General features: G+C 39.6%; 1 protein-coding gene across 1 annotated transcript in view; it reads left to right on the plus strand.

Annotated features, from left to right (window-relative positions):
• Positions 1 to 3,533: 3,533 nt before the first annotated feature.
• The window catches only part of LOC103913434 (complement C4-like), a 49,990-nt gene continuing 29,554 nt past the window's right edge, over positions 3,534 to 23,969 (plus strand). Inside the window, exons 1-13 of the mRNA XM_009319924.1 lie at positions 3,534 to 3,676; positions 6,342 to 6,534; positions 7,590 to 7,773; positions 8,516 to 8,586; positions 8,902 to 8,987; positions 10,267 to 10,349; positions 11,463 to 11,550; positions 16,345 to 16,450; positions 16,630 to 16,753; positions 19,089 to 19,204; positions 19,967 to 20,134; positions 20,867 to 21,064; positions 23,399 to 23,590. Coding sequence (XP_009318199.1) covers positions 3,612 to 3,676; positions 6,342 to 6,534; positions 7,590 to 7,773; positions 8,516 to 8,586; positions 8,902 to 8,987; positions 10,267 to 10,349; positions 11,463 to 11,550; positions 16,345 to 16,450; positions 16,630 to 16,753; positions 19,089 to 19,204; positions 19,967 to 20,134; positions 20,867 to 21,064; positions 23,399 to 23,590 — 1,674 coding nt within the window. The 5' untranslated portion in view covers positions 3,534 to 3,611. The remainder of the gene's footprint in view (positions 3,677 to 6,341; positions 6,535 to 7,589; positions 7,774 to 8,515; positions 8,587 to 8,901; positions 8,988 to 10,266; positions 10,350 to 11,462; positions 11,551 to 16,344; positions 16,451 to 16,629; positions 16,754 to 19,088; positions 19,205 to 19,966; positions 20,135 to 20,866; positions 21,065 to 23,398; positions 23,591 to 23,969) is intronic.

A 23,969-nucleotide genomic window follows, 5' to 3' on the forward strand; every position in this document is an offset into this window, starting at 1 on the left:
ACAGTGCAAAGTTGCCTTTCCTGTGACTTCAGGAACAGGAAATCCATGCTGGTTGTGTTGCAGACTTCTGCAAATTGTTGACTTTTCAGCTGGGAGAACTCCATCTGTGTTTCTCAAGGAAAGGGCGTTGAGCATGCGGATGTTGATTTTTTTTTCCTTATTTTTTATTTGTCTGGAGAAAAAAAGAAAGGACCCACTCATACTGTTTTCTTGTTCTGTTTTAGTGACTGAGGTTGCTCAGTGATTGCATCAGCCCCAACCTTGGATGGCAGCCGTGTAAGACCTAGCAGTGGAACCGACTGAAAATGGCAGGAGCCTTAGCATGCTCCGTAGCTATTGCTGCTCTTAATTAACTTCCCTTCTTGTTCATGCAAGAGTGAGAAGTCCTTATTTTACCAGCTGCAAGTTTAAAAGGTGTCTTCTACTCCCCAGGGAGAGCATGAGACCTATTCCCAAAAGAACTTCTTCTTCCACAAAACCTTTGTCTTTGCCCTGAGCAACAGACCAGCTTTGTGGTGGAAATCTCTGCTCTTCCTCACCAGCAGGCTTGGGTTTGGGAGGCCGGAGGCCCTGAGGAAAATGATGTGATTTTGGCATGGAAATAAATCAGTTTTGTAGTGCATAACTGCAGAGAGAATGAGAGGGAGGGCAGAGTGAAAATAACTTTGGTCTTAACAGTTCCCATTTCTGATCTCCTGTAAACATCTCCCAAAGAGCACAGATTTGGACCTTGAGGATCCATAGGTACCTTTCCTCACCTTCTCCCTCCTGGCTGACAGGTGAAGTAAGAGTGGAAGCCAAAAGAGGAAGGGTGAAGGCAACTGAAGAAATCACAGTGGATTTCTGAGCTGCAGCAAATAAAATTTCAGATTTGCTCTCATTTCTTCAGGATTGCTAACTCTGATGGCAGTTATCAAATCTTCATCACCACTGCTCACCCTCATCTGTGTTTTCTGATTTTTTTTTTCCTTCTTTTTCTTTTTAATCTGGGGGACACGCTTTATTTGTCAACTGTAAATTAAGCTCTATTAAACCCACAGTTGATGCCTACTGAGGTGACCAATGCCATAGGGAAAGGACGATGGAGCACTTGCTGGCCTGCTCAGTAGCTGATAACCCACTGAATTCTCTCCTGTATTAAATATTGGAAGAGTACTCAGCTGATTCAAGCAAATGTCATAAGAATAGTGTTAATAAGGCAGCAGTTTGCTAGAAAGAAAGAAACTGAAGGAAATGTAGAGCAATCCCAGAGCTGGGTTTCTGCCCAGTAGTCTTTCCAGAGTCACAGAACAACAGTGAGAGCTCTCTCAGCCTTATAAAGACCGTATTTCTATATTTTCTAATTTTATCCTGAGAACAATCCAAGGCTGGTAGGCCCTTTCCTGGGGATCCTTAGTTCAGCTATCACTCCTACACTACCAAAATTTGGCTGTCCCAGCGAAGGCCCCATGTACAATTGGAGCATTGGCTCTCTGCCAACAAGAATCAAGCAGAGGCTTCTAGAAAGTGGTCAGGAAGTCCGAGATAACAGATAACATTTCTAACATAGCAATATTTTATATATAACTTGATTGGCACAGTGGCTAGAAGTGAGTCCCCTTAGAGCAGTCAGCTGAATGCATTAATCTTCTTTACTCCCCATAGGAGCTCCCACCCAGCCTTAGCTCTCAGGGTTGACTCAGAGGGTCAAAGAGTTGCCTTACCGAATTAAATCAAATATGTTCTGTTCCTCAGTAGTAAGTCTTGATGTGAGCATCTGCATCCTCTTTGCTACAGTACTTTGGGCCACTTTGTTGAACTACAAGGGGAGCCTAGATGGGCTTGGTCAGAAGACCTCCCCAAATCAACAGCTGCACGCGTAATCATCTAAACCTGAGTCCAGAGGAAGGAGCAAATAGCACAAACTAATAGTATGTCATTCGCATTAGCACAAACCAAATTCTTTTTTCATGATATTTTACACATTTATTTATTTTTGATGGGCATAACAATTCCTGGGCCTCTGAATTGTGGGGTATTTCCTACTTCCCACTAATATGCTTTCACCTCTATCAATGTGCTCTTGCACTGACCTCATAACTTGTCTCAAGAACCAAGGCTTAAAGAATTAATCTACAATGGAATAATTTTACCTGTCCAAATTGTGAGAAGGTACCTATTAACGTGAATTGTCTCGGTACAATAGTTGTTCCCTAACCATTGCTTGTACTGATTGTCTCTTGGAAAAAAACCTATGCCTACAGCAGGCAAAACATGCATCTGTGTTTTTCTCAGAGGGAACTACCACGCTTGTGACACCCTCAGTGTAAAATAGTGAACTGGTTTGTTGACACATTACACCTTCTCTTCCCCTACCTCATCTTGCAGCAGCTCTTGCTGGAAAATGTAGAATTGAGGAGCTGCTTACGTCTGAAGAGCAAGGCAAGGGAAGTCTGAGGCAAGGGATGAGGTGAGGTGGAGGTCCCTTCACCCTCACAGTGCAGCATGACTGTGGGCAGCAAGCCCTTGCTGTGAGCGTGAATTCACCTTACAAATAATGGAGTGCTGATTTAAGGCATCCGTTGCTAATAATTAAAGACACAGGCTTAAATGTGGTGCATTAAAGGGCAGTTTATCCCCAGAACTTGTGGGCAGCCATGTGATCATTTCTGGGATTTGACCTGCCTGTAAATCAGATGGGCATTTTTCCATTTTCATGAGTCAACAAGATTATGTTTGGGAGAAAAGAATCCAGGAAAGGCTTGAAAAAATGAGACCTGATGAGAGTTTCTGTTTGTTCTTTCATTTGCCTTTGATCAAAACTGGTTCCTGCACACAGTTATTCCTCAGACTTTTTTTTTCCCTGTTTTTGAATATCCTGCCTGTTAGGATAGTGTGTGTCTTTCCTGCAGTCTGGAATGCCTTCAGCTGATGAGTCATTTTATATGCCTATGCTAAGATGAGACTAATTACCCCCTGGGAAAGCCCTCTGTCTTGACCGTAAAGGAAAATTGGGCTGACTAGCTCAAACAGAGACATCCATTTTATTTCCACTTAAGTTAAAGCAATGAATGCCTTCAAGCACTGCAGAGTGGGACGGAGTTGTACAGGCAGATTTCCACTGCAGTTCCTTCGGTGCTATCTAAACCAGAAGGAACTTTCTCTCACCTTTGCTGGACCACAGAAATGCCTGGAGTTAAGTAATGGTGTAGAGAAGGGACCTGTCTCTTGCATTTGTCCCCATTTAGAAGTGCTTTACAGCCACTCTTTTAGCCATGGTCTCCTGTTTGATTTTGGGATTACCTTTGCAGTATTTGTGAAAACTTCTCTCTGCACATGATTTTTAATTGCTATCGTGTGAAAATATTGAAGCTGGGAAGAGAATGAATGAATAATCAAACGTAAAATTCTGGCTTAGTCCAGAATGTCTCTCCCCAGGCTATTAATTTGTGCATCACTAGCATGTCTGTCGTTACGGGTTGCACAGTTTTGCGTTATTAATAAATAACTGGGATCGATAACATTCTTTGCTGCAATGTGCCATCAGCCCATTTCTTACAACCTGCACCTCAAGAGTAGATTGACGCTGGCTGTTTGGTATTTCTGTTTTGCAGATGTTGTAGAGTTTTCCAATGGAAAGGCTGGTATTTTTGATGAGCTTTTGTTTGCTGTTATCCAATACACAGCAAGCACCATCGTAAGTATACTTTATTATTAATTCTTCACTGCTAACATCCTTTGAAAGAGAAAGTAGGAAATGCTAATGGTCTTGATAGAGAATCAACAAAGCCTGTTTCTTGGACTGCTGAAAATTTGTATAGCCTTAAATAGGTAAAAAGTGAAAAGCTTAAAACTGCCCTTCTAAGGCACTTTTAAGGGGAGACATGTCCATTCAGTAACAAATAATTAAAAGTGCCCTACTAAAGCATGATGTTAATGCTGTTATTGCTGCTTGTTCATCTTTAGTTTATGACATTTATCAGATTGGGAAATCTTGGGAAAGAATAACTCTCCTTTCTGTAATTGATTTATACATTGCAGAAAGAAAAGAGTACACATTTGGAAAAGCTTCAGGATTTTTCTGTACTTATCCTCTATTTTAGTGGAGATTTACATATGTTGATACTGGTTCTTCTAGTTGGACAAATTCCTGCGTTTGGGAAATAGATGTAACTCTTTGTGAAAACCTATAGAGCATGTTAAAGGTCCTTCAAATTGACCTTTACCTGTAGGGCAGAGGTACAGGAAAAGAGACTCTGGCTTTGTTCCCACCAGGATCAAGTAGATTCAAGTACTTGCCATAGCCAGAGGAGAGCTTTGATGAGATATTTGGGCAGGCAGGACAAACCCTCCTCTCCTTCCACATCAGCCCACATTTGAGGTTATCTCCAGTCCCAAATATTTCTCTTCTTACGAGGTTTTAGCCAGGTGCAGACTCCTGCCTGCAGTCTGGTGTTGACCTCCAGTGTCCATATCAGCATGAAAACTACAGCCGCACAGAAACTTTATATTGGGGTATCTAGCGCTAATGATGCATCTTGGTACACACTTCATCTTCAGTAAAGCACTGGCTTTTTTGTCTGTGAGAAAATCTTAGTGGAAACAGGGACTGAGATACTTTTTTTCTGAGGTAAATGGATGTGGGAATCACAAGGTGCTGAATATACTAAGTATATGAAACTGAACATTATATCAGGAAAATATCATCATGATGCTTCAAGACCAGATCTGGCTTATGTCTGGCTAGCTGAGATTATCAGCAGTGTAGGCTGGTGACCCTGTCTGTCTGAGCCATTGCATAGGTAAATTTTTAAACAACTAACTATACTGCTGTAAAAAAAACACGCTAAATTTCTGTAGGCTATGGCAAAGAGCAAAAATTATGCTCTCTTTTCCATATGTGAAGACAGGTCTTGTGTGTAAGTTCACTTGTCTTTTGCTAGAGCCAACAGATTCTGAGTGGGTGATGCAGTGACACTTTTAGAGTAAAACCCCTTCAATGCCATTGAGAAAATACAACAGCTGAAAATGAAAACTTTCTGCTCAACATTCAAGCATTTGAATGTATATAGATGCCAAACCTGCCTGACTAATGAATTACAGAAGACAATTAGACAAATGAAAACAATAAAGATCAGAACCAAGCATTGCATGAGGGTAGATGTAACTGAAACCCAAGTTTCATCATTCATTGTAAACTAACAGTGTAAAGACTCAGACCACCTGTGATGCATTTCACTAATCATATGGAAGGAGAGAGATTATTTTTATTCTGTTTTCACAGTGCACCATGATTATTATCAGAAGAAAAGGAAGTAAATTTGAGTTTCATTTGAAAAAAAACATACCAGTTTTATTCCCTTATTTCTATACCCCACCTTTCATGTTATAAATTTAAGAAAGAAGAAACATTAAAAAAAAAAAAGTTAAAGAGAAAGTTCACCCATTCTGATAATGGTAAAATCATTTACCTTTCATTTTAGAAGCCTTCTACAGAATAATCATTTTCCAAAAGCAGCGTTCTTGAGCTCAGAACTGTTCTTTGTGTATGTGTCATTATACCATCAAGACACAGCTCTTCATATAGTGCTCTGATTTTTGTGTAAGAGATACTTGAAAAAAAGAGAGCAAGAATGATGATCTACATTCTAAAGGTGATGAAAATAATTACCAAGAAACACCAGAGCAGAGTTAAGAATAAAGGAAAGTAATAAAGAGAAAAAACTAAATCCCAACCAGTTTAGCCTCCACCTCAGTCCTTCCCAGGGCTGTGGTATCACCTTCCATGGTCTCTCATTACCAGCATTTCACAAACAGTGACATCTGAATGAAGATCAGCTACTTGAAACCCTATACATATGGTTATATAGGAAATTGATACCTCCTGACATATTAAAGCATAAGCTGGCATACTGTAGGTGCTAGTACATGAAGATACATGACTTCCTAGTATCAAATATGTATTCATGAATACCTATTCATTGTCTCTTAATGCATGGCCAGGTTTTGTTTCCAGAAAGTTGAGTTTATAGAACTTTCTCTGAGTTAAACCAGGCTATAAATGGCATTAGCAGTCCCTGGGACATATTGCAGGGTTTTTTTGCTCCTATCTATGGGAACTGATCTTTTGCAGGACCTAAATGTGATGGTTCAGAATTTGGGGATCAGTCGGAGAGAAACTGTCTACTTTTAACCTCTACTCTGACTAACAAGGGGGATGGACTAGGTGATCTCCACAAGTACCAAGCTCAACTATTCTGTGAGAGTCTGTTTTATTCTTTAAAATTTGTATTGGCTGGACATTCTTGTATTATGCAAAAATCAGCCTACATACTGGACAATCTGTTTCTATGTTGTTTTAGATTTCTCATTACTGCCCCAAACGTGGTACATTTGGGCACACATGAGACAATAACTGTTCAAGTCCATGGAGCGCAGCACCCTGTGCAAGTTACAGCGTACTTCAAAGATGAGACAAAAAATCAGCTCCTATCAGAGAGGGTCATCTTTAACCTTAACCAAAATAACAACTACCAAGAGATGAAAAAAGTAATGGTGAGTCTACCATCATAGTGATGTAAAGGTTTTCATATGGTGATAAAAATCACATAATCTGTACTAGGAATACGTTGGAACAGAGACAACACTGATCCCTAGAGACAGAAGACAAAACACCAATTCCAGTGACAGCAGCACCCTGTTCACCCTACCAGCTAATAAAGCAATACCTAATATAATTTCAGCGGTGATTGTGAGTGCTCTTTCGTTTGCCCAACAAGCAAACCCAAAGTTTTGTCACATGGTGCTGAAAGATCTTTTCATCACTGTAGGTCAGTGACGAAATTAAATTTTAAAACATTTAATTGTTTTATCACTGTTTGTTGTTCTGCACCACTTAAACTAAGACTGCATTCACGCCTTTGGCATATTGGCCATTTTACAAAACAGGGGAAACCTTGAAAAATGCACAGTCTCTCGGTCCAAAGTCTGTGATGTTTCTGCAAACCTCTAAGTTGATTAATTGTACTTTACATCATTTGCTTCTGACATGATTCTTCGAAGTCTGGCAGCATTTAGTTCAGGAGTACTGGTTTGGGCTATTTGCTTGGAAAACAGCACACAGCAAGACTCAGTTTAGCTCTGATCGATTACTCCCAAAGCTAAAAGCTGAGCTTTCAGATCAGGTTCCTCTTGAGCAGTATGTTTAGAAACATCGTATTAACCTGCATGAGGTAAAGCTCATAGCCAAGATTTTAGCAAATGAAGGATTACAGGATGCTGCTACAGCTACCAAATGACATGGTAACTGGAATTTAATATGCATGTAGACTGAAGAAAAGTCACTGGGCTTGCGTTATTGCCATTGGACAGAATAAGGTGCATTTCTAAGGAAGAAAATGGGGGATTAGATAGTATTTCTACTTACAGAAACATATTTACCCAGTAAGAAAGATATAACACCCAGTAAGAAAGATGTAATTGAGTATCTTCTGTTGAATGGTGCTAATAAAATGATTTAAGCACTTCAGCTGTTTTTGGCCCTCAGCTGTGTGGCTTCAAAGTTACCAGGTTCATGCCTGACTCTTGGGTTTTTCCTTTTGTCCTCTCAGGTCAGACCAGGGACTCTGCAACACAATCTGTTCAAGAAGAATAATCGGACGTATGTTCTGCTAGTCACCGAAAGCCCGGAGCTTTATAAGGAGACCATTCAAAGCACTCGCATCCTCCTGTCTTCCAAGAAAGGCTACATTTTTATTCAGACAGATAAGCCTATATACACACCAAGTTCCAAAGGTTAAAATACAAATGCTGCATTTCAGATGTTGAATATAGATGTTACAAGGGCATGATTAGAAAAAGAAGTAATGACTTGATCCTTCCTAATGTAAATCGTTCTTGCTTAACCCCAGCTATTTCTGTGCATACCAGCCAGTCCAGATTTTAAACTCTCTTTCTGCAGCCAGGGCTTCTGCAGGGTCTGCACTGCACATTGCAGCAACCCATGTGGAAATGCCACCGGAATCAAAAAGTCGTTCTTTCTTCTAGCAGGAGCCAAACAAAATCTGCTCCTTTTTGTTCAAAAAGCATAATAATGACTTTCCTTTGGAAAATAAAATTGTGAGAACCCCGCAAAACAAAAACCCTATTCCTTCTGCTTGCAACACAAGCAATAAGTATCCTTTGCACTTTAAGACCACAACTGTTTTGTTACTGAACAATTTACTTAAGTAACAAGAGAAGGAGGTCAAAAAGTTCTTGCGTTTGGTTGCAGCCCTTGACTGCAGAAGGAATAGAAACGTGAGTGAGGCTCCCTGAGTATTTTTTGGAATTTGCTTCAAAAATGTGTGTGTTTGGTCATGTACCATGAGAAGCCTATGGAAGAACGTAATTCTTTTTTGAAATTTCTCAGACTTCTTTTCATTAAAAGAAAGTGTTTTATCCTAAATTCAGTAACTCAGTTTAGAGCTCATAATAATTACAATCTAGAAAGGCCAGAAATAAATATGTGAACACAGTTTATTCTTCTGTTAAACAGTAAAATACAGGATCTTCATTCTGGACAATGCTATGAGGCCAGCAGATGATACAGTTACAGTTGCTGTGCTAGTAAGTATACAAAAAACACTTTTAATGGGTGCTGCTTCAGCACAGGCACTATGAAAAATTTCCACAAAAGAACCACGAGTAAAATTATAGCTATGACTCCTCTCCAGAAATGGGTATTTACATATTGTGAGATATGTCTAGTCATTTTTGGCCAATATCAGGAGCATGGAGGGAAAGGTAACGTGTGAATATTAAAGTAGGAAGGTAAAGACTGCATGTTCTCTTCCTTAGGACTAGTATATGAACTTGAACTTTTGGATGTCAATGCTTGACACCTGGCGCATGACTTTATGTTTGTTTTCTCTCTCTCAACAGAATTCAAAAGGAATGGTGGTTAAAAAGTCAGACCGGAAAATAAAAACAGCATTCAGTGAAAACTTTGAAATACCTGACATTGCCGAGTATGCCACTGCTGTGCCTTGTGCATTAAAACAGTTCATGTGTCAAAATGTCTCTTGCAGCAGAACTATCTTCAAGCTAAAAACAGAGTCCTGCCCTTCCCTTCCCTTCTTCCTGCTCTGCTCCCCTGTTTTCCCCTCTTGTCTTTTTTCTTACTGTGTATTGTCTGCTTTGCCATTTATGTAGAACAGCAGGGAGATGCAAGGGACAGTAAAGCTGGCAGTTTTGCTTTGATTACACCTGGGAAGCACCACGGCTCACTGTCAGCATGTGACAGCAGGGAACCGCGTGTGGTTCCTCTGGAACCAGCCCTGGAGCCTCCTGCCATGCCAGGGTCTACACCTGAGCTAGTCACCCCACACTCCCTTCTCTGACACTGGAGAGAAAGCTGCATATGTAGGCTGCGATTCATCTGACCTGGTTTAGATGCCTATGTCAGGATGAGAGGTACCGTGCCTCAGCACTGTTTGCTTCTCTCCGTTGGCTGTAGAGGAGCCCGAGGGGACCCACGCAGATGACAGACCTCACAGTATAATGTCTAAAGTGAGGAGGACTAACCCCACCTCCTATTAGCAGGATCAAACCATCCAGATTCATCCCCCCGACCCGTTGGAGTACTGAAGTTTTTTAACTGCTGAGTTGCTTGAATTATCTTTCAAAATTGTCTTTCTCTCACCATGGAGCAGAGACTGAGCCTATGGTTAATATCTTTTTACCTTTAAGCACCTCATCTTGGAGAGATGAGTCCAGAATTTAATGCTAATATGCTGCAATTAGCAACATTTATTCTGGTAAGGAACAATTTAGCAAACTGCTTAAATATCTGCTCAACCGTATGACTACATTCAGGAGAGCACTCCTGTAAGGGCTCAGTTTGCAGAGTGTAATTAATTATCTCTGATTTAAAACAGTCAAGCTTTTACTTAATATTCAGTGTGTTTTTGCATGCTAGATTGATTTTGACATCACAGTGAAGATAAGCTGTAGGAAATATATGATGAGTTATCTATTTCTGAGGGCTTTTCAAAGGTAGCGCATGTTACATGTGGTTTGCAAATATGTTATCTTGCATTTCCTCATAAAGCTTTTTTGAGTGTTTCCTAGGATATTTGGAAATATGTTGCTAGCTCCTCCCAGCAAAGAGAGATCCATTAATAAATTAGTTTGTGATGAGAGCAAAGCAAGGAAAATAGTAGCATTTAGTGATAATTTAAATATATTAGCATCACAAAATATCTGAGGAATCCTAATTAACTGTTTTCTCCTGAATCTGAACTTCAGGCCTGGAATTTGGAAAATCAAAGCCTGGTTTCATCAATATGAAATGTCTAATGTTTCTGCTGAATTTGAAGTTAAAAATTATGGTAAGAGAATATTTAATTTGCATTATAAATATATGAAGCCATCACTATGTGTTAAAAGATATACTGCAGTGATTAAACCTGGCTGTAGTTAGGTACTAAGGACAAGATTCACAGTGGTGTTTCAGTGCCTCATTGCTATCTCTGATGCACAGAAGGAGAACTGTGGTTTTGTGTGCCTTCTACTTATATTTGAAAAAAACCCTTATTTTTATACAGACTTAGTAACTTTAACATTTTTCACAAAACATCCTTTTTTGGAAGGGCTTTCCTACTTCAGAAAAAACATGGAGATGAGCTCCATTTTAAAATCATTGCAATTCTGGCTAAAGTTTTCAATAAAGACTAGAATGAAAAAAAACCCACCCTAATTTCTCTCAGTAGAATTCAGTTTGGAGGTTGAATAGAGTTGTTCCTATACTCAGAGAAGCTTTTTTAAAGAAAAGGGCACTGTGGAAAAAGTAAAAATGTAGAAATTTAACAATTTGAGGTAAGAAATGGCTTGATTTATTTGCACTGAAATTACGCTTTCTTGTAAAATTTAGTGTGGGGTGTTTTGTTTTTCTTAAAGGCAAAAGAAAACCTCAGGATTATATGAAAATCTCAGTTTAACAAAACTGGTTTTGCCTTAGCTAGTGGATGCAACAGAATAGTGGAGACTACTGCATCCTCTCCAAACACCTACATCCAGGAGCAAATTACTCTGGCTCTATCTACAGTAGCAGATAGTTTGGCTTTATAGGACCAAATTGCAGAGTGACACAACAGATGCTGAGGACCTCATGTCCACATTCAACCCATTTCAGGGTGGGTTTGCTTCCGACTGCTTCTAGTCCAGGGCACTTAATGCCCATTAGCAGTTAGAGCTTAATTTCTGGCCTATTTTCATTGTAAATATATCAATTTTGTGTGCTCGAAGACTGCTCCACTATGTGAAGCAATGAAGAATAAAGGAAGATGATCAGGAGATTTGCTTCAGAAGTGCACTGCTGATTCAAACTAAAATATCCTCTCGGTGCAGCTGCATCCTCTCAACGGGTGTTGCCACATGCCAGGAGTTTAAGGAATGTTTGAAACTCACGTGTCATGACCTTCTGTCTTCTTTTTTTCATGCAGAACTTCCAACTTTTGAAGTCAAACTCATCCCACTTCAGCCATACTACCACATCTGGAATGAAAACTTTGTGTTTGATATTGAGGCAAAGTAGGTGTGCTCACAGCAAGGCTGTTTTAGGAGGCAGATAAGTAGATAACGAACTTTGTAGTTTCTTCCCTTTTCTTGTCATTAACAGTTAACCGGCTTCTGGCTTTACCTGAATCTGACTTTAATCTTATACGCTGTTTCCACTACTAACTTGAGACATCAGTGTAAAATGCTACCTGGGTCCAAGTGGTGGGCTATCAAAATGGAACAAGATAGTCTGAATATTTTAGTTTGCTGGTGAAAAGGTGACTATTTAGGATTCTCCTCCGTGTTGCTAGGTAAGGTTCCAGGCAAACCAGTAACTGCTCTTCTGTATACTTTTTGGTTTAAATATTTAGAAATATTCTGTAGCCTCTGATGTTGCTATTTAATGTAATTCAATTAGAGATGGATTTAAGTTTGGGTATGAAATTTTCTCAAAGCCCAGTGAAGTTTGGAAGTAATAAGCTAATGCTTATTTGAGAGTAATGATTTTATGCGGAAATGCTTCCAGTTAAATAAATACAGTTAATCAGAGGAGTTTCCATGACTATCACTACAGACATGTGCGTTACTGCACAGTAGTGTGACACTGATCTGGATGAGACATGGCTACAAAGCTATCAGACTGGCCAAAACACAAGGCAGGGCTCTATGGAGAATAAACTACACCTGATCCCATATCAAATTAGAATGGCATCAAACATAGAGTAACTTAGAAAGTCGGGCAATGAAAATTTAAACCATCAAAATATTTTTAATACTTTGGAAGACTCAGACTGAACCTAGCTTGAGTAAGTATTTTGTGCTGTGTGGCTCTGGTATTTTTGATCCCACACTGACAGATCTAAATTTGCTGTATGATCTAATAGTGGCTTATCAACATATATCAAGCCTTCTTGGCTGTTGAATTTTCAAGTTTCTTAGGAGTGGAAATACTAAACGACTGCCTGTTAGGATAATGTTCTTTCCTTATTTACCACTCAGCTGGAATCCAAAATGACTAGAAATATCTTGGTCATCTCACACATTGGGAAGATGGAGAGAGAACTCAAATAGTTCTCTGGAGACTCAGCGACGTATCTCCTTTTCACTAAAGTCACCACTCATGCAGCTGGAGTTGATGACTTTGGTAGGATACATTTATATGAGATTTGTAAGTCCAGGATCTACACGCCAGTCATTCAAGTGAAGTGATTCAGTGTGGCATTAGCTCAGATGTTATAACTTTGATTTACAGTTAGATTTTAAATCTGTTTTAAAGATGACTCAGTGCAAAAAAAAAAAAATCATGGTATGAAAATGGTATCATATTGATGAAAGAGTATGTGAAGTTCCTTCATGAAAAACAATACACTAAAAATTGGCAAAAACAAACTTAATGCTGCACTTGAACAGAAGTTTATGTTTTCTGAAGTCAAAGAACCTCTGCGTGAAAAGTTAGACATCTGAATTAGTGTCCCTATGGTGACTAAATTAGAACTCGATACCTCTTTTTTTTTTCTTTTTCTGAAATTTTTTCATAATTTTTTCATAAATTTTATGAAGTGAGAACAGGCAGCTGGAGGCAGCTGGCCTTCTCTCATAGTTGGGAGAAATCTTTTTGGTTTCAAAGGAGTGAGGAGACTGATCACCTTTTTGCTCACATTTTGTTTTCTTTGTTTCTGTGGATTCCTGATTTTTTATATCTTTAAAGATCAGAAAATAGTATTAGCAAATACTACCAAATTGAGTAGGTTTTTAGGATATTGCCAAACATGCTGGATAGTTGATATGAAAGAAATATATCTCGTGAAATAAGGTACTCTGCATTATCTAAATAACACTGAAATAGTTATTCTGTTTATTTCTCCCTATCTAGACAAAAGCTTAGATTTATTTCAGGGCAATTTTGATGCGTCAGCACAGAGTTGAACACACAGTATCAGCAAGTGATGTCAGACCTTCACTAAGAACAACTCCTTAAAAAATAAGTCAGCACCTCATGGCTTTTGAGGTTGATTCACCATGTTCCTTAAGATTCTTTGACACACAACCACAAATAGGATCACACAGAGTTATTGCAGCTAGTGTTGTTAAATGTATTTAGCATTAAACAGTGGGCAAATTTTCTGTATAGTAATAATACCCAAGATAGTGGAAAGTGAACTGTGTATATTTTATTAAATAATCAGTATTTATTTTTGAAGCCTGTAAAGCTTATTGCATCCATTCATGTTTAGTATTTTGACTATTAAAGGTTTGCAATTATTTTTGAATAATACAAAAATATACACATGTGGCATTGTTGGGAGATGTTTTAACAGTGAAGTTAGATTCTAATAACTTTTACTAATTATACAGAATAGCTTGTATAATTTTATCAAGGTATTTCATTAAATAATTTTCCTAGGCAAAGCTCCTTTGAGTGTTGCCTTTTACAAACATACACATAACTGAATAGTGTAAGAATATCTTATTGATAAGTCACTCTTGGATAGTTTGTGTCTATCTCAGTAGCTAATAGGGATGGCAGAGAGGAGACAGTCAATATAGAAGCGAGGAAAAATCTAGGTATAGAAATTGCTAGTATAATATACAGATAAGAATAAAAAAGCCTGGTCTATACAACCAAAGTTTGTGACTTTGTTAAGCACTGACAGTAACTAACCTTGCAAGTAATTTGGCTTACAGTAGCCTTCAGTTAAATAGGCATTAAATATTAGCATTGAACTATATGAGTGCATGTGACTAAAGTATCATCACTACAGTGACTGTTTGTGTTTCATCTTGTGTTTGACTCTGGAAAGCCTCCAAACTGAGAGCAGCAAACAAATTATTATTATACTCAAACATTATTTAATATCTTTTGAGATAGTATTTCTTAGATGCTTTCCTTATATGAAGAATTATTCTCATACAGTAGGACCCTTGTCTGCATTTGAACATGACACCAGAAAAGATATTTGGACCACCTGGGTAGTAAATTAAACAGTTCCAGGAAAGGTTCCTGAGCTCCAGAGCTTGGCTGCTGATGGCTCGGCTGGTGCATGGCACAGGCTCGGCCTCAGTCATACAGCACTCCCCAAACAATTCTGGAAATTCTTTGGGAGGAAGCACGGACCGAGGTCCACCTCAGGTCTACATGTGGCCACCTGCTGTGGAAGACACGGGGTTTAGTAGAGTGGGCATGGGCTGTGCTGTGCCAGCTGGCTGCAGCCTCTGAATCAGCACTGCACTCATTTAATTTAATTTAATTAACCTGGTTCAAAGAGAGTGCAGTTGCTAGATTTGCTGCATGGACCCTGGCATTGTATCCAAGTGGAAGACTGATCCTCCACCCCCCCCAGTTCTAACAGGTTTTATTTCTGGTCTAAATTCATCGCTGACCAGCTTATACCCTGTTGGTCTTCTACCTGCTGTCCTTGAGCTCTTCGCCTTCCTTCCTTTTGCCAGTGCACCTTGAGAGAGCAGACAGAACCCTGTATCAACCTCCTTTTGCTTGGCTGAACAAACTCAACTCTTCTAATCTCTTGCTCACCTTCACTACTTTATTTGGTTCTATTGAATAATTATTAGCTTTAATCATGATTACTTGGTATTGTGATATGAAGTTATATCAGATAACTGCTTTAATATTTTAATCCTTTCTAAAATTTTCTCTTTATGTTATTGCAGCACTCAATTTGGCGTTTATGGACTGTGCAACTCCTTCATATATACTTCACTATTCATTAACGTCATAATTATTTAATAGGAAAAATGCGGTTGAATGACTAGATACTGTTCTTTTGTCTATTGGAAAAGGTCCTAGTGGTGCTACACAGGCCTGCCTGACTTTCTTCAAAATCAACATATGGAATTCCTTATAATTGATCTTATTTCTCTGAACTGGCCATGTATGTAATGAACAGTTATTTGGTATATTGACTATTGTTTCCCCACAGTTATTAGTTCTGGCATTTTAAGCAGTTTTCGTAAGAACTGCCTCTCAGTTTCACTGGTATAGATCAGTGCTGATGATCAGGTCAATTTGAAAGAGGCTTTGTTTAAACAAAAATAAAAGCCATTACAGAACTGAGATGAAGCAGGATTTCCACAAGCAAAAGACCACCGTAGCCATGACAGGTCTCATGTAGTACATTGCATGCTGTGCTGCAAGAGGATGCCATCTGCCAGGGTTTCCTTGAGTAAGGAGCCTGCCAGGTGCAACAACATGCCCTATCCTCTCTCTCCATGACCTATATGGAGAGTTCAGGGGTGTTCTGGCCAGATACCTATCTGGCAAATATTTAACTTACAAGAGGTCCCTGTGCTACACTGCCTAAATCCACAGGAAAGACATGGGGCAGAGGGTATCTACTCTGCCTAATGCAAGTATTAATATTTCAACAGGTAAGAACTGTCTCTGGAGGCCTTCAGAGGTACCAAATACTTTATATCGGTCCCTAAGATGATTCTCTGGCCCCCTATTTTAAATGCTCTGCTCATGAGGTGTCTCATACAAAGGAATTAGCTGGTCATTCAAGCTAAATAGACTGGATGCCTCCCTTGCTACCTTTGAAGGGGATGATGTCTCCACATGTGATTCTGCCAATGTTATTTACTCCATATATTTGTCTGCACTTGAAATCACCACTTTGTACATGGGCCAGTAAAAGTCTTCATGTTTGTGTTATCAGTGAGTGTGACTATTTTTCTGGTTTCAAGCTATTAGTTACAGATGGGATGCCTACAGGTATCCCTATTTTATTTCATAATAATATTATTAGTTTGATTTATGCTTGCTTTTTATTAATGTAATGATTCACATCCTCACTTTTCTTTCTTCCAAAGACACTCTTATGGGAAAGCGATTCAAGGTGCTGCATATGTGCGATTTGGCATAATTGATGAAAATGACAAAAAAGTCTTTCTTCCGGGCCTGGAACAACAGCTATCAGTAAGTACTGGAGTTCAGTGGAACTATTCTGATTTATCCCAGGTGAGCTGAATATTGTCAGAAATCATTGAAATATAGATCCCTGTAATACCGTAGTCATGCTATAAGCAACAATTTTTTAATTTTAATGGCAACAAACCAGCAAGGGCTGTCACTTTTTTTTTCTACTTCTGTTTTAGATTCAAAATGGAAAAGGAAGAGTTACTTTAAATACACCACTTCTGGAAGAGAAATTAAGAAAGAGTATTTCCACTCTGGAAGGGTTTCACTTATATGTTGCTGTTACCACTATAGAAACTGCAAGTGAGTACACTATGCCTTGGCTGATACCATCTGTAATATTTACATTGATCTTTCTGTAGTAGGATCCTTCATGTGGGAAACCTTGTCCTACTGGACCAGACTTCACTGCAAAGCTTGCTCGTGCTACAGTGCATGACAGTCTCATCTGACCCCCTTCTGTGCACTAATTCATATTGGGTGGGATTCACTTATCTGAACACAAATGTCCAGTACCACTTTAAATGCCCTGTGTAGTCCTGTGTGGTCTTCCACTGCGCTCCAGCAGTGCTCAAGTCTCCTGTAAGTACCCTCCTATAGGGTCTGTCCCATATTAAACAGCCCTGTGAGGATATCTAAGATAACCTAGTCCATCTGAAGTGGCACCAGACACCTGTATGAATGCAAATAGATAGCTCCCCTTGAGATCTTGTTTGAGCACTTGCCTCAGCCACGTCTACTTCTTCCATACATACAAAGTTATTAGTTCAGCTTGGTATCTTAGCTTGCTTTGTACCTCAGCTGGCTAAGCTGTCAGTCTAAAGGTGAGGCATATGTACTACAGCCACAGTGAGATGCAGAGGAAGATCTAGCACTTTTAAGTCCTGCTTGTCCTCTTATGCCTCCCCACAGTTTTATCAGGCTCTGATACTTGGCATATGCACAAGTACAATATAGTCCAGATAGCTTGGTCTTGCTGTTCATCTGGGACATGAGCCTGGAGCATGCCTATCCAGAAGTTTTTCAGTGGCTGTTTCCCTTTGTTTTCCTAGAGGACAGATAAATATTTCCGCAGGTCATTACAAGGGATTTCTGTACATATTTGTTCACAGCAGTGTTAAGCACATTGAGTAGGCCCCCAGATATACCCACAAGTGAGCACTGAGTTGAACTGGATGCAGTGGTTGATGGGTTATTTGGGCTGTAGCAAGTGTTTTTGTTAGTCATAAGAGGTTAAGGTGAGAGGTTCAACTTCAGTGCTGAACTCTGAAGTTGAATCTGAGACGAAGCTGACCTTTCCAACATGGGCAAGATTTTTCCTGTTTTTTATAGTGAGATTGATCCCTTTTACTTTAGATATCTAAAAGTAAAGTATCTAGTCAGAGCTTGATGCTCAGGCACTTTGTATAGTCAGTACAGAGAATGGATGGGATGAGCTGCACTCTAGAGGTGTCTGTTCCCATTGGCTATAGAAGGAGTCTATAGTTTAGTTTAGAATTACTAGAATGCTAAAAATTCCTAAAAATCCTAAATATTAATTAGGATTCCTTAGAATCCTAAAATTAAGTCCAATGCATTGCAGCTGTGCAGTTCTTTAGTATAATCTACTATAGGTACTTACATGCACTAGTGCTGCAACATTTATTGGAAGAGCAAAAGGGGCTGAAAGACCTCCTGCTACCACACCAGTATGATGGACGTAAGATCTCATGGTATGGTGTGGTCTTTATCACGCTGTGCACGCTTCCTCTTTCCCCTGCAGGCAGGCTGTCTCCACAGTTGTGTATTTGCTGGGTTTGGTATTAATTATATGCATGACAGGGCAAGGCTGGTGGGCTTTACTGACACCTCTCAACCTTGGAGTGTTCAAGTGGAAAATAAGGACAACGAAAGTATGTCTCTAAATGCACTTAGTTTAAAGCAAGCCATGTTACTGTTTTTTTTAGAAGTAGTTATGGGTAGTGGTTTAACTAGAAGTTAACTAGAAGAATGAGTGGTTTAACTAGAATAATCTTAGATGGGAAGCAGATGCTCGAGCTGTCTTGTAGGTGCAAAGTTGCAGAAGATGATATTTGGTAATATTAACTTTCATCAGTAGCCAAAAATGAAAAAACCCTCTTTCAGAAAATTAGAGGTCTAAGTTCTAAACCCCCCCTACTGATTCTGAGTGACTTTTATGTTGGACTTTGATGTAGCCTTCCCCCAGGAGCGAAGCCCCAACAGCTCGGAAAGGGAGGTACATGGCCACAGTGGCTTCTGTGGTACCAGTGTGCTCTGTGTTCGCAGGCACCTTGTTCCAACTGATGTGTTAGAGGGGAATTTTTATGTTGTGAGTAACAAACCACTTTGCAGATCTCCATGTCTGAGCTGTCGAGAGCACACACCCGCCAATGCCAGCTCACTGGAGCACCGCACACATCGCACTGGCCCGTCTCTGGTTGTGTTCTCCATGTGCATGCACCCATCTCTTCCTCTTCTCAGGACTGAAGCTCTTTGGGGAGGGATCATATTTCAGTTTTCTTTATATACGCTGCTAAAAATGCAATTAATCTTGAAAACAGAAATGATGGATGCTATGGTAATATGCAAGTACATAGTTATTGCTCCCATAGCAACACATACTGTTTGATATTAACAGGTGGTGAAATGAGGGAAGAGGAACTCAGCAATGTGAAGTTTGTGAAATCTCCTTATGTTGTTGATCTGTCTAACACCAAAAAGTATTTTGTGCCTGGAGCCCCCTTCTCTGTTGTGGTATGTAGTATTTAGCCAACTGCATCCATTTCCCTCCATAGCAAGGGATTTATATCTGCCCTGTTTATAAAACCCTTATCTGATCCAGTGGGAGCTCTGTAGGACAGCGACCTTCAGGAACAGGTCCAACACGGAGCTGCTGTTTGTGTGTTTGGTTTGTCTCGTTCTGTACACACAGAGCCTGAGCAGGAAAACTGAAGCCAGAAAATGCTGTGTTTCTGTTCTGGAAGTCATCTGTGCACTGTCGCACTACAAGGTTTTATAAAACATGTAGCAGTCTCTTCCTCACTTCCATATAAAAAGATTAAAATAATAATGTTCTATTAAATTAATTCCATATCAAATTAAAAATCTGAAAACTAAAACAGGGTATTGTCTTTTTTTAAAAAATGCATTTAAGTTTTTGAGATTTAAACATCACACCTTCAAGTTTTTCTACGAAGTTTTCTACAAAGAGTTAAAGTTGGAAATTTACCTTATAATAGTTAAAGACAAATATCTCTGAGATCAGCTGAGATCTAATAGATGCTAAGTGAAAATCTGGGGCAGCTGTTAATCTGTGTTCACAGATTTTTACCTTAGCTGGAGTCCAGATTGAGTCAATTGCTACCCCCTTCTCTCAAAGCTCAAATTTTCAAACACTAATGTGTACGGTTTTGTATTTCTTCTCAGTTTATAAAAGTAATTGCTTCTTGTTTGTGGGCATTTTTTAAACCCAGGCATTTCCTTGAAGTAACAGAAAAACAATTTTTTTTCCAATAGGCATCTGTCACTTTGATTGATGGCTCTCCTGCTGCCTCTCTACCTGTCACTGCTACTGTTACCTTGCCTGGAAAACCCCCAATGAAGAAGACTGCAGTTTCTAATAAAGATGGTCTAATCCCCTTTACATTCGACATCCCTGGAGATGCTCAGATGCTTCAAATTATGGTAAAGAAAACCCAAACATCCATGTTTAAAAATATACTACTAAGAACAGCTCATAAGACAATTACAGATGACTGTGAAGATGATTAGTTTTCATTAAATTAGCACAGAGGGTGGAATGTGATTTCTTACACCACCTGCACAGCTTTGTCCAGATTGTGTGAGATATGTTAGAGAGACCAGGGGCCTGAGGGATGTCTCATGGAAGTGAAGGACACTGTCATACGCTGGAGCTTTGGGAGTACATACATCGGTGGCAGTGGTGGCTTTTTTGTGGTTCAGATGTGCATTTTCCTGGGATGAAGGATGGGAATGGGACTGTAAGGAATATCACCATGAGAAGTGACAGAAAATGATGAGAAGATGGTGAAGGAAAAGGTCCTGAGCAATACAGACAGGTTACATCTGGACACTCAGAGGGTTCAATTATGTGCACAATATAAAAAGAGAAAAAAGCTGTTGAAGTAGAAAATCACTTTTTGATTTTGAGCCATTGATTCTGATTCAGAAAGAGACAAGCCTGAAAAATATCAAGGGCAAATACAGCAAGAGACAAAATAGGGTGAGAGAATAAAGTAAGGAAAATCCTATTTTTTGATGCCAGGTTCTGCTAATGAGGTCTCAGCAGTGACTCAGCATTTTCTGAATAACCTGGCAAGATGTGAATTAAGGGTGACACTCTATATTGCCTCCTGAGGGACACTTCACTCACTCTGTCCTTTTCTTCCCTGACAGGTAAAGGCTGAAGAAGGAAAAGAAAAATTAGAATCACCTGAAACCAGTATCAGAGCTGAAAGATACCAGTCTGCTTCCCCAAACTACCTCAGCATCAGCATCCCACATACTGTTGTGGCACCTGGAGATACCTTACGCATCACCTTGAATGATATTCATCAGTCTGGCAGCGGAAAGATTGACTATTTCTATTATATGGTAAACAGAATAGTAGCATATCAGTAATTTCTTTTAGAAATTATACAACCTAGAACATCTATCTAGTTACTAATACATGGGAAACCAAGGGCAACCAAGATCACCAACATCCTAGGACACCTGACCTACCAAGACAGGCTGAGGGAACCGGTCTTGTTCAGCTTGGTGAAGAGGCTAAGAGTGAGTTAATAGCAACCTAAAATTACTTGAAGAGGAATTACAGACATAATGGAGACAAACTAGGTGGTGCTATGCAATATAACAAGGGACAAAGGCTACAGATAATGGCCTGGGAGGTTCATTTTAGAAAAATCTTTTCACTAGTGATGAATGCAATACTGGAAGAGGTTCCCCAGAGAGTTTAAGGAATTGCCATCCTCAGAAGCATTCAACACTCAACTAGCGAAAACCACGTCTGACCTAATCTTATGCTGGTGATGGCTCATCTTAGAGCATGCAGTTGGACTAGAGATCTCCATAGGTCCCTTCCGGAAACTATTTCTATGATTCTGTTATTTTTATATATTTGCCTATATTTGGGGGCATGTAGTATACAAATCTTTGTAAATTTTTCTTCTGAAGAAGGACACGTAAGTACAAATTTTAGTCTGTAATTTCTAATACAGTCTAGAGCAAATAGGTCCATATGCAGTAATGTTTGTCTGCATGATTACGTGGATATTTTTGCAAGATACTAAACTGACAGCCTTGAAAGCTGAAATCCTAGGCAGGTAACTTCTGTATCTCTGACAATTTGATTTCTCTTAATCCAGATTTTGTTCTTTCCCACTCCTTCCAATCTGTATTCTTTCCTCATAATAAGCCAATATTAAATACTATTTTTATTGGTCTGATTCCCATAAATACCTTTTTTTTCAGCTATTACAGAACTGCCCACCTTGTTATGGGCAGATCATATATATACATAAGATTCTGTCCCTGCAACTAGAAAACCTAGTTGTATTCTAGGGGACCTTGAATATCTCAGAAAAAGCCTTTTATAGTTAATTATTGTTTATTTCATTAATAACATGTGATTCTTTTATTACCATGGCTCCATATTAGCTGCACCCGATGTTAGTTAACAGGTAGGTCAGTGTTATCTCCAACAGATAATGTCATGAAGGATCACTGAAGGCATTGGCTGTTATGGCCCTAAATGGCATCCCGAAATTGGGTCTGAAAAGCAGTTCTATAGACGGAAAAGTGAGGAAACAATCCTGCTGAGCCTGGGACCAGGAATGCAAAGTATTTATTTTGCTGAAGGAGACAAATGTGTTCATGGATACATTCCAGGAGTGAATCTGTTGAATGTCAAATGTGTTTAATCCCCTTCTCCCTCTCTTCATCCTGATTTCCCTTGGCAGCTTAAATTTCCCAGGATGATAAGCACCACAGGCACCTGTTCCCATTTATTTTTAATAGAACTCTGATATACTGGAATAATTGTATCCCTAGGAGTTAAATTTAAGTTTGATGATTTATTTTCATTGGATGACTTAGCATAGGGTTGGAATTGCCACTGCTGGGCCCTGGGAAGGCAGAGTGCTGGGCAGACAGGGTGTGTGGGAGGGGTGGTGGGAGACACTGCTGGAGCTCAGCAGTGAGGCTCTCTCCCAAACTTTGGTCACCTAAACAAAGACAGTGAGAATTTCAGACCAGGCTGCAGCATGTCTTTGTTTCTTCCTGAAGCCCATTCATGCGTTCAGGAAAGCTGCATGTATTTTTTTCAGGGAAGAGCACTATCAGTCCTGCCACTGTGTCTGTTTTCCACTCCTCTGACAACCCATGAATATAGTTAACATAACACAGGAAGAAAGTAGTTAAACAGTGAAAGAGGGGCTGAAATCGGTTAAGGGCCAGTGTGTGATACTTTATCCTGAATAATACTTTTTGGGTGAAACCTCTTGCTCCAACCCTTCCACACCATCTGAAAGATTCAGTACTGATTCCAGATTAAATAAAACTGATATTCTCCTGGGGGTGATGACCTGTCATTGTAGAAGGGAAAAATAAGGCTGCCATCTGGGACCCCCTTTTCAAGCTGTAAGACTGCATGGAGGGTGGTAGATTTGTGTTCAAACCCGGGCCACAGGACCAGTGCAGCAGAGGCTTACCACCACACTCTTATGCTAGAGACACTGTGTGCTCGTCTCCTCCAGGCTACTCGTATGCAGGTTGGGAGTTAAAACTATTAAGTGCCATTAGAAGAGAATAAATTTTAAACAGAAATGGCCTCAGAAATTTCTATATATGTATATAAAATTATGCAACATAATGCCCAGTCTAGTGTGTATTCACAATATTTGATTTTTGTTTGTTTCTGCCTTGCAGGTTGTAGCAAGGGGACAAGCCGAGCTTTTGGGAAGGGTCCTCTCCTCAAACAAAATAATAAACCTTAAAATCACTGAGAAGATGGTGCCCGCCTTTCGCTTTTTAGCTTACTACTTCATCGCGAACGAGGGCCGTCAAGAGATTGTTGCTGATTCTGTATGGGTGGACGTTATGGATGTCTGCGAAGGAAAGGTACTTTCAAAGCAAGTAGCTTCTGTTATTGTATTCCAAAATAAAAACAAAAACATGTGGTATCAGCAGAGCAAGTGCAGGCCTGGGGTTAAAATGTGAAAGACATTTCATTTTTATTGAAAAAGGGAGTCGTCAGGATTCTTGCTAAAAGCTATAGCTGGGAAAGGCTCCCAGGACTGATGGCAGAGATAGCCTTCTTCCATAGGACAGGTTGTGCCTCAAAGAGATGAAAAATATAGTTTCATACAGATAAATCCCCCTCTGCAAGTGTCTATATATTAGAAATCCGCAAGGAAACACCAACAGAATCACTGAGGAGCAGAATCTCTGCCAAAGAAAACTTTGTCTTTTTGTAATGAGGTGCATTACATGAAAGTGA

This window comes from Pygoscelis adeliae, unplaced genomic scaffold, assembly GCF_000699105.1.
Source record: "Pygoscelis adeliae isolate BGI_AS28 unplaced genomic scaffold, ASM69910v1 Scaffold32, whole genome shotgun sequence".
NCBI lineage: Eukaryota > Metazoa > Chordata > Aves > Sphenisciformes > Spheniscidae > Pygoscelis > Pygoscelis adeliae.